This window comes from Tubulanus polymorphus, chromosome 1 (genome assembly GCF_964204645.1).
Source record: "Tubulanus polymorphus chromosome 1, tnTubPoly1.2, whole genome shotgun sequence".
Lineage (NCBI taxonomy): Eukaryota > Metazoa > Nemertea > Palaeonemertea > Tubulaniformes > Tubulanidae > Tubulanus > Tubulanus polymorphus.
The window spans coordinates 23,202,912-23,212,705 of record NC_134025.1 but is presented as its reverse complement, the minus strand read 5'-3'; the positions used below and the strand labels follow the sequence as shown (position 1 = coordinate 23,212,705).

Below are 9,794 nucleotides of genomic sequence, written 5' to 3'. Positions count from 1 at the left end.
CAGATGTGCCACGAAATATACCAAATTGTTATATTCGACCGATCTGCCACAAAATAAAGCTTTAGTACATAGCAAATGATCCGCACAGAGAGGATACTCGGGCATGACGAGCTCCTGTAGGGAGGCTGTAAGCCAGCTGTGCTGCCGATTGCGATTTGGTCACAATCGGGCTGCACACAGAGCGCTGACGTTGGCACATCTTACGAGCATCATTTCTGTTTACAAAACGTTAGCTTCATGATGACTGGTAGTGCTGGGCGTTCGAAGAAAACAAGGTTAGTTGATTTAAATCATATTTTAACTAAAAACCCATTTAATTTTTTAAATCGAACTTAAGTTAACGACTTTTGATTTATCAAAAGCCAAATCGAAACTTAGAAATATACCCCACAATTCTGCTCTCATTGCGGAGACAATAGTTTACTCTCTCTCTCTCACATTTCAAAGTACCGGGATGGGACAAAAATACCCGGTGAGAGGGTGAGACCACAATCTTTCTCGTAGATCCGAATAAATCACCAATGTTGTCGTGTTCAAGCCCAGTCGAAGTGATTCTGTTTATTTCACAAATGTTTTTTTTTTTCATCTAGTTTAGCGCACCATATATTTTCATAGTACTGTATATATTCTACCAAGTATGCATCTATTAGTAATGTAGTAGTTTAATTAACTTTTCAGTGGTACTATGTCTGCGATGCATTATCCAAACCCCACTGGGGTAAGGAAGAAATTCGTCCCCAACAGATTCCAGCTGAAGATACAGGTGGGTATTTTACCAAGAGTCAATGCCCAATTTCGGAACTTTACGTTAGAACACCCGATTGACAATAAATATAAAAAAATGTGCATTAAGTATATACATGTATAAAGTTTATTTGATTAATTGCATAAATGGGATTTTTGTTCATTATTTCCAGAATTATATTCATAATTCCATATATCCATGGACAATGGACAGTTTAATTATAATGCTAACAATATTCCTGGCTTTCGGATATGCTAATGTAGATATCACATTTGGTTTCACAACTAAAATTGATAGCTTATTGGAGAAATGGTAAGTACAATCATTTTTTCATAAATGTGGAACAGGCCCCAATATATACTATGATAATATTTCGAATTTCACCCCATGCAGCTATATTGGTTCGCCACCTCGGAATCTTCTGGCCGCTGCAATTTCGGGTTCAATACTGTGGGCGACAGGAGTTTACTTCTATCGTCTGGCGCTGAGGCTATTGCTATCCTACCATACTTGGATGTTTGAACCGAGAGGTTCAGTCTCCACGCGAACAACACTTTGGATGGTATGTCTTTTTTTCTAGTCAATTCAATGTTCTCTATGAAAACTTAAAAAATGGAAGATCCATTAAGATAATATGGTTTAGATGTGTCCAGTATTTGTTTCACGATTGAAAAATTTCGAAAAACATTTAGAAAAATTAAAGGTCACTTCATAAGTATATCGCTGTCACAAATCTTCACGCGTGTTGGTAAATCTATGGAAACCAGACTGGTCCCTTCATCTAAACATTTAATTGATTCTTGCTTATCAGGGACTGATGCGATTTCTTGTTGGTACGAAGAAGCCACAGTTGTACAGCTACCAAGGACTTTTACCATCCGTGCCATTGCCACGTCTCAGAGATACACTAGATAGAGTTGAGTATGAAATACAGACGCATAGAAATTGAAAATCGAACAAATCTTGTATTTGAATAAGAAAAATTTCATTTTCTTATACTTGTAGTATTTGGCTTCTATAAAACCCATAGCTGACGAAAAACATTATAATCTAATGGTTGAACGCGCTGAGCGTTTTAATACCTACAGAGGTTTGGGAAAGGTCTTAAATATCTATCTTATTATCAAAAGTTGGCTGTGCAGAAATTTCGTAAGTAATGCTAATGTTTAAATCTTGAGCTGAAAATAGATGATGAATTTCAACCGCTACGATTTCCTTTTGATATTGTCCAGGTTAGCGATTGGTGGACCAAATATATGTATATTGCCTCAAGAGGAGGGTCAATTCTCGAAAACCGAAATTATTTCGGGCTCGTAAGTTATCTATACCGTGATATGTAACTGGAAATAAGCGCTGGTTTCCTTATTCGAAACGGATAGGCGCTGTTGATAGTAATCTACGGAATCGTTTTGGTATTGCAGGATTCGCCATTTTATGTCCCAACTCGTAACCAAGCGGCAAGAGCGGCGAATATGACGTACGGCTTGTTGATCTATAAAAGCGAAATGGAAGAGGAAACGCTTGCTCCAGTAAGTACGAAAGAACATATAATGACAGATAAGACCTCTAGACATTCATACTTAAGAACAAAAAAAAGATATTATATATAAGACCTCTTGACATTTACATGAATAAATATATATACACTTTTACCTTCGCCCCAAAAACTCCCGCACTTCGAGAAAATATGCGAAACGTCTGTGCCTGGGACTTACTGTTTCTATCATTCATCTGACCATATTGAGAAACAATAATTTATAGTGATTAACAATAACTGCAATTGAATTTTTACAGTTGATGTTGTTAAATGGTACTGTACCAATGTGTTCCGACCAATACAGATTACATTTCAACACAAGCCGAATCCCTGGAAAGGCTAAAGGTAGATACAGATAATCTACATTTTTGATGCAACGAACCTTTCCTTTGTTACAACGTACCTATTACCTTTGCTGTGGCAATTGGCACAGTACTGGCTTTATATACCAACCAGTTTTGACGTAAACTCTGCGATTATGTCAACGCTACTCTGTATTTCAGATTCATTTCAACATGTGGACTATTCAGAACATGTCGTAGTCTACCATAAAGGTCGCTATTACAAGTTGAACTACTGTCACGAAGGAAGATATTTGTTACCGTGTGAATTGGAAATGTGAGAATACAATAATGACGCACAAAATTCATATCTCAATTCTAAAAACGAATTTCCTAGACTTACACTTAGGACTCATCTTAAATTAAGCTAAGCAGTTGTGTCTGTGATAACCCAAACCCCAGTATACATTGATAGAGAAATCTCTGAATTTGATGACGAAAATCATGATATATTCTTGGTGATTGCAGAGCATTTCAAAGTATTCTGGATGATGACCAAGATCCGTCCCCGGGTGAAGAGATGTTAGCTACAATGACTGCTGGACAGCGTATCCCTTGGGCCGATGCCCGCGATAAATACTTTGGTACTGGTTTGAATAAGTACAGTTTGGACGCGATTGAGACGGTAAAACATCGGTTCTGCCAGAACCTCTTACGAATACACCGATCGTTATCTAGATTTACGGATGATTATTTTCCTTTATCTACCACCCAATTTATAATCACAATTACAGGCAGTTTCAATGATATATCTCGATGATCGAGAATATGAAGACCTGATTGAGGTGGGTGTTCATATCATTTACCAATAAGTGTCGTAAAAACTGTCTTATACTCGACAATCGTATTCTTCACGGTAATACATAAACGAAATTACAAATCTACCGCTTCGTCATTTTTTTTCGTTGTTACCGTAGAATGACCCGAATGCAGAAATACTAACGCAACGAGGAAAAGATATCCTCTATGGAAATGGCCATGACCGATGGTGTGACAAGACGTTCAATATCGTAATTACTAAAGACGGACGGGTAAGATGCTATCAGATGTCAAATTTACTTGATCCTTGAAGAATCGAGGTCGTTTATCTTAGGAACTATACAACCATTTGAATGAAGGATCTTGAAAGCACGGCAATATAACCGTATGTAGAGTAGCTTTAGATTGAAAAAAATATTTTATATTATAAATCATCAAATTGTTCTTCTTTCAGCATGGATATCATGTCGAACATTCTTGGTAAGTTAGGGTGCAAATTTGAGGTAGGCTGATATCAGAACTACGCCGAAAAATATGCTTTGATGAACCCGGGTACTATTTCATTTACAGGGCCGACGCAAATGTCAGCGCTCGAGCATATGAACAAATCGTTTCGAAAGATTTATACGTTTATGGGTGAGTTCTGTAGAATATTTTTTTCTGGTTCGACTGTGGAGTTCTTTCAATTAACATATACATCTTAGTAAAATAACCACACTCAAATGCGGAGAGCAGACCCTTTAAAAGTTTTAAAATCAAGAATTAATCAAAAATTACAAAGACACGGCGTTTCGAACTCTCACTCGAGATCATCATTAGGCGTCATCATCAGGTGATGCTGATCTCTAATCAGAGTTCGAAACGCTATGTCCTTAATTTTTGATTGGATGAATTCTCGATTTTAAAACTTTTAAATCTGTATATAGTGAGTTTATGTTTTATTAACATATATACATTTATATCTTAGATATCGTGATGATGGTCACTGCCGTGGAGAACCAGAAATCATCCCACCGAAACCAGCAAAACTCGTCTGGGATATTCCACAAGAGGTATTTTAAACATTCATTAGATCTCGTGTGTATAAATATAGATTGATAACATAATCAATCAATTAGGCCTAACTATTGTCATAATCATTCATGATATGCATTTTCTAGTGTCTTCGTGTTATCGAAAATACTTGGGAGGAAGTAAAAGAGATGATTGCTAGTGTTGACCTGTATAGCTGTGTACACACCGCGTACGGCAAAGGATTCATGAAGTCTTGTAATGTTAGTCCGGATGGATACATGCAAATGGCATTTCAACTCGCGTATTTCAGAGTAAAATCATATTGTATTTTCAACAAAGATGGACGATTGCTTATACGCATGGAAATGGGAATTTATGCAAGCAATTATGATTCGTTATTTCAGGAAACGGGAAGATTCACGGCTGTCCAAGAGCCAACATCTTATCGACTATTCTTTGAAGGTAGAACTTCGGTTACACATCCCACTACTGTTGAGTCGGCAGCGTTTGTTCGTGCTATGGTGGATGATACAAAAACTGTGAGTTAATCAAGTATTCGTATTGTAAACTACATTTCAGGATGAATCGAAGATGCACTGTTTGTTTGTGAATAAACCTGTCGTGTTTCTCTAAGGATAGTTGTTTTAGGAAATGACCAGTTATCTGCGAAGAAAGATATGACATCAACAGATCTTAAAGAAGTACATCTTGATTTGAATACAATAGTAGAGATGTCGCTCGAATAGAATATAAGAATAAAGAGAATGTACTATTTGTACACTTCAGTGATACATTTCCTCACATCTGGGCCGCGTTCTCCATGCTGGAATTCTAAATGGGCTGCATCATATGTATGACATTGTGGCTGCTGAAGTAGCAAGGCTTTCGATCCCATGAAAATACAGAAATTTTAGATAGATTCTGGTGTATTTCTTCTATTTCTCACATAACCTCAATATATTTCAAAGTAATTATCAGCATTGATATCAACATCCACTGGTAGGGGAGCAAATATTTCATTAGGGGTGGATGATTTTCAGAGGGGTGGGTGCAAAAATGAAAGGGCTGGCCGCCCCTCTAAAACTTGTTGTGGAGAACACGGAACTGCGGAACTGAGTTCTTCGTTTACACATTCAGGACGAAGAGAGGCTCGAGCTTTTGCGGACTGCTTGTAAAATTCACCGAGATCTTTACATGAAATCAATGATTGGGCAAGACACTTGTCAACACTTATTTGGTTTGTCTCTCGTGGCTGGATTTACGTTTACCGAAACACAGTTCATGAAAAGAATGCATCTTACAGATGATGATCTTGTCACAAGTCAGGTAGAATGAATAACAAATAATTCAACTTATTCATAATTGCGTAAATTAACTGATATATTCAAATGGCCAATATCGATACATCAGTCATTTGTTTTAACAGTCACCATTTGATCAAACTGGTCTGATGCGACTCAAAGAATACCCTTACCACGCGGCCGGCGGAGGAAGTTTCGGAGCGGTAAGACGCTGAAAATGGAAATCACTCTAACTAAAACTTTCTGCCTATGCGGTCATGGCTTCTGTTGATCGTATCTCTTCGAAAAGTTTTTGATACATGTTTCTTTTCAGCTTGGTGACAAAGGTTACGGAATTAACTACTGTATCGCAGGAGAGACACATTTCTACCTGCATATAACTTGTTACGCGGCAGATCCGGCTACTGTAAGTCCTCTTCGCCAAAAAGAACGTAATATTATTTCACATCTCACGTAGGTCGTATAATCAATGTTTGCGATGCACTAAAAGGAATTAGAATTAATAAAAATTGTTGAATATAGTTAAGATACCCTAATGGATCCAATAATTGAATTTTACCCAATTAAATCGATTAGTTAAAATATGACACAGGATTTCATTTCTTATGTAGAATTCGAAAATATTCTGCGAACGCATCATGAAAGCACTTTCGGATATACGCAAAATGACGCAAGCAGCAGGAGTGCGTGAAAAAGAAAAAACCGTTTGAGAGAAATTCGCAGATTTTCTATGGTGAATGGACCTTTTAGATGTTTTACGTGTATATCGGTGTTTAAAGTCGCATTTTATGATTTACGATGACAAATTCTATAATAAATCTGTACATATACAAGTATTCAGTTATATTCATTTCAATCGTTTTCCAAACACAGTGCACATTTATGCCTAATTCCCAAATAACATCTCACGTTTGGAGGTTTTATAGGCTTGCTCCCACCACCACCACTTCATACACAAAATTGGTTAAATTTATTGTACCCAATTTTCATCAAGCATTTCTAACGCTCGTGACCGCATGACGTTATTGGATCAAGGAATTAACATTTAGTAGCAAATATCCAGCCTCGACATGGGTAGAAATTGCTAGAATGCAGTAACGTCACTCGTGTACAAAAATGCAGTTCTGGCTAAAAATAAAAACACCTGCATATATACAGCAAATTATCGTGAAACGTGATATCGTAGGAACCGTTTATTCGAAATGAATTTACGAAAATGTTTAATCAGACGCTCTATTCATATCGTGGAAAACTGTATTGACAATGATGACATGGCTAGTTATTTGGTTTTCAGTATCATCAATCGTATTCATAGGTAAGTCAGGTTCTATCTGACTGAAGGGTCCGAAGTTTAATATATATGCCTGTATAGTCACGTCGAAATACAGGACTGTGTATATGATTGACAATAATCTAACCGACGGCACTGTTTTTGTCAGCAATCGAAAAGATCCTCGACCTGAAGAGGGACATAACTTGAGACATATTGGTGGTCAGATTTTTTCATTCTAAGGATTACAGTTGTGCATTCCAAAAGACGTAAGAATTGACGCTCTAATTTGGACTATTAGTCTAGAAAGGAAAAGATGAAAAAAATAGTTCTGAAGACGGGACCACCAGAGAAGAAATATCTTGGCGACAAGGCAGATATTCTGTTCATGGTAAATTGTTAGCTTTTCATATCATTCTAAAAGCGCTTATTGAATCTGATTATATCAAACCTTCTAAAAGTGTGATATGTTTGCCAACGATAGATAAATCCTGCTAATCTTGGAGCCGTTTTAGTAGAAAATCAATCTTATTTTCAGAATTACATCCATAATTCCATCTATCCAGCCTCTTTGAAAAGTCTGGCTTTTTTGGCGACGATATTTTTGGCGTTAACTTTAGCCGAAATAGATATTTCGTTCGGACTTACACCGCGGATAGAAACGTTACTGCATACGTACACGTAAGCAAAATCTAACTCCGATTATTGATACGTTTTGAAATAATGCATCGACTATACCATAACTTGAGTGATACACGATCTCATGCCTTGTCATCTTTATTTCTATCCTCAGTCCATTTTCTGGCCGATTTGCTTTCTATTTGGCAACGGTTACATCTGCAACAATCATATGGATGATAGCAGTGAAACTGATGCGTATGCTCATTACCCGATTGCTATCCTATACCGGTTGGATGTTCGAATATAAAGATCAAATGTCCCGGAAAACAAAAATCTGGATGGTATGTGATTTGTAGTTAAAGCTGGTCAGGAGTAGGGGTTGATTTGAAAATTTTATCAACTCTGTCGATTTGCTCTCAATTTTAGTTGGCTTTAAAAGTATTGATGGGAGGAAGGAAACCGCAGCTGTATAGTTGCCAGGGTCTACTTCCACATTTACCATTGCCGTCGCTGAATCAAACTATAAAAAAGGTTATCATCCTTACTTCATTCATCGATCAAATTTCGACACAAAAAAGGGAAACCATAACAGCGAAGGTGATTTTCATTTCGGGTTTTAGAGCGTTGATTTTAAACGACACGAATGGACCGACAGTGAAAGGTTTCAGCGTCTTTGTAAACGTGCGGATATCTTCAAAAAAGGTCTCGCCAAAACGCTGCAGTTCGTCCTCATAGTTAGATCGTGGATATTGGATATATATGTATGTATCATGCCGGGTTACTTAAGACCAGGCCCGTGCCGAGCTCTTTTGAGGGATCTTTTCAAGAAAAAGGACACTACTTCACCGCGAAAAGGGGCATGTTCCTATCATAAAAGGACAGATCTTACATATGTACCTGAAGAACATGAAAATTGTATCCAAATTTCGAGAAATCTTTACCCGAATTTTTTAATGAATTTTTCAAAATGATAATTGATCCATTCTTTTTGAAGGGAACTTATATTAAATAGGGGTTCGATCGCTATCCCTGAACCCCCTCTGCACGGGCCATCTAGAATCGACATTATTCCCCATTCAAAATATCACTGCTGAGTAAATTACAATTGTAGCTCGGGAACTGGTGGTTGATTGATAATTACTATAGTTCCAGAGGACCATTCCTCCGTAGCAACAGAAATTACTTTGGAATGGTGAGTTACGGGATATAGATAGCTATAAGATAGATGTACATTCAATTCTGGGCAAATCTAATGCAATTTTTCAGGAAACTCCATTCTATGTACCGACTCGGAACCAAGCAGCCAGAGCAGCCAACCAGACATACGCTATGTTAATGCTCAAAAGTAAAATTGACGATGAATCCCTTAGTGCAGTATGTTTTACAAGTTTGTTATCAAATCCAAAATAATCCGGTTGTCATCATAACCAGGGGATGGTTTTATAGACTGATATTAACTTTAACTCATTTTCAATTGAGTAGACCCCAATTTGAATAAATTGAGTCCTAGAAAATACCTATCAGTAGAAGTAGAAACTGGCCCCAGGGTAATATCATGTATTGCATCAATTGATTTTTAGCAAATGATCTGCAACGGGCTTGTGCCACTATGTTCTGACCAGTTTCGTAAGATGCACGGATCTACTAGAATTCCAAGGAAACCCAAAGGTAGATAAATGATAATTCACAGCTTCTTATCTATAGATCTCTTTTGATATTCATCTAAAAGATGTTAAAATTAACTTTTAAGATGAGTGTTTGCTCGTGGAATCAAAATACATAGTTGTATATCACAAAGGTCGTTATTTCAAATTGGATTTTATCTACAAGAATAGATTTTTGTTGCCTTGTGAATTAGAAATGTAAGTTCCAAAACCATGTAATTTTGCCACGTATAACGTTTAATTTTGGTAATGTTATATTCTCAAGTGTTGTTGTTACTTTTTAAGTGCATTTCAAAGTATTCTGGATAATGATCATCCACCATCTCCAGGGGAAGAACTTTTAGCTTCCCTAACTGCCGGCAATCGGGATACATGGGCTGAAGTGAGGGACAAGTATTTTTCCAAAGGTCTCAATAAAATGACACTGAGTCTCTTAGAGAGGGTAGGCAATGTTATTTTGTAGATCGTGTAGATTGTTGCTATGTTCTTGATGCAATATCAAATAAATATATATCTTGAAGGCTGTTATTGTGGTTGTGCTC

The 9,794-nt window shown here is 37.1% G+C and overlaps 1 protein-coding gene and 1 long non-coding RNA gene across 2 annotated transcripts; both read left to right on the top strand.

Moving 5' to 3' along the window:
- Nucleotides 1-2,566: 2,566 nt before the first annotated feature.
- On the top strand, nucleotides 2,567-6,407 carry LOC141912516 (carnitine O-palmitoyltransferase 1, liver isoform-like). The gene is made up of 13 exons (XM_074803807.1): nucleotides 2,567-2,627; nucleotides 2,786-2,900; nucleotides 3,092-3,248; nucleotides 3,541-3,654; nucleotides 3,837-3,862; nucleotides 3,953-4,018; nucleotides 4,350-4,434; nucleotides 4,543-4,707; nucleotides 4,801-4,935; nucleotides 5,534-5,722; nucleotides 5,823-5,900; nucleotides 6,011-6,103; nucleotides 6,309-6,407. Exons 1-13 carry the CDS (start codon nucleotides 2,567-2,569, stop codon nucleotides 6,405-6,407), a joined length of 1,383 nt encoding a protein of 460 aa, XP_074659908.1.
- A 1,823-nt stretch (nucleotides 6,408-8,230) lies between these two features.
- LOC141915255 (uncharacterized) lies at nucleotides 8,231-8,915 on the top strand. The gene is made up of 3 exons (XR_012620929.1): nucleotides 8,231-8,349; nucleotides 8,700-8,780; nucleotides 8,855-8,915. It is a non-coding gene; the product is annotated as an uncharacterized LOC141915255 (long non-coding RNA).
- Nucleotides 8,916-9,794: the final 879 nt, after the last annotated feature.

What these genes read in the sequence shown, in the direction of transcription:
- LOC141912516 (XM_074803807.1), top strand. Translation starts at nt 2,567, where the DNA reads ATGTGTTCCGACCAATACAGATTACATTTCAACACAAGCCGAATCCCT. An exon ending in TATCATGTCGAACATTCTTG is followed by an intron (nt 3,863 to 3,952) that starts GTAAGTTAGGGT and finishes TTTCATTTACAG; the next exon opens with GGCCGACGCAAATGTCAGCG. An exon ending in AAAGATTTATACGTTTATGG is followed by an intron (nt 4,019 to 4,349) that starts GTGAGTTCTGTA and finishes TTTATATCTTAG; the next exon opens with ATATCGTGATGATGGTCACT.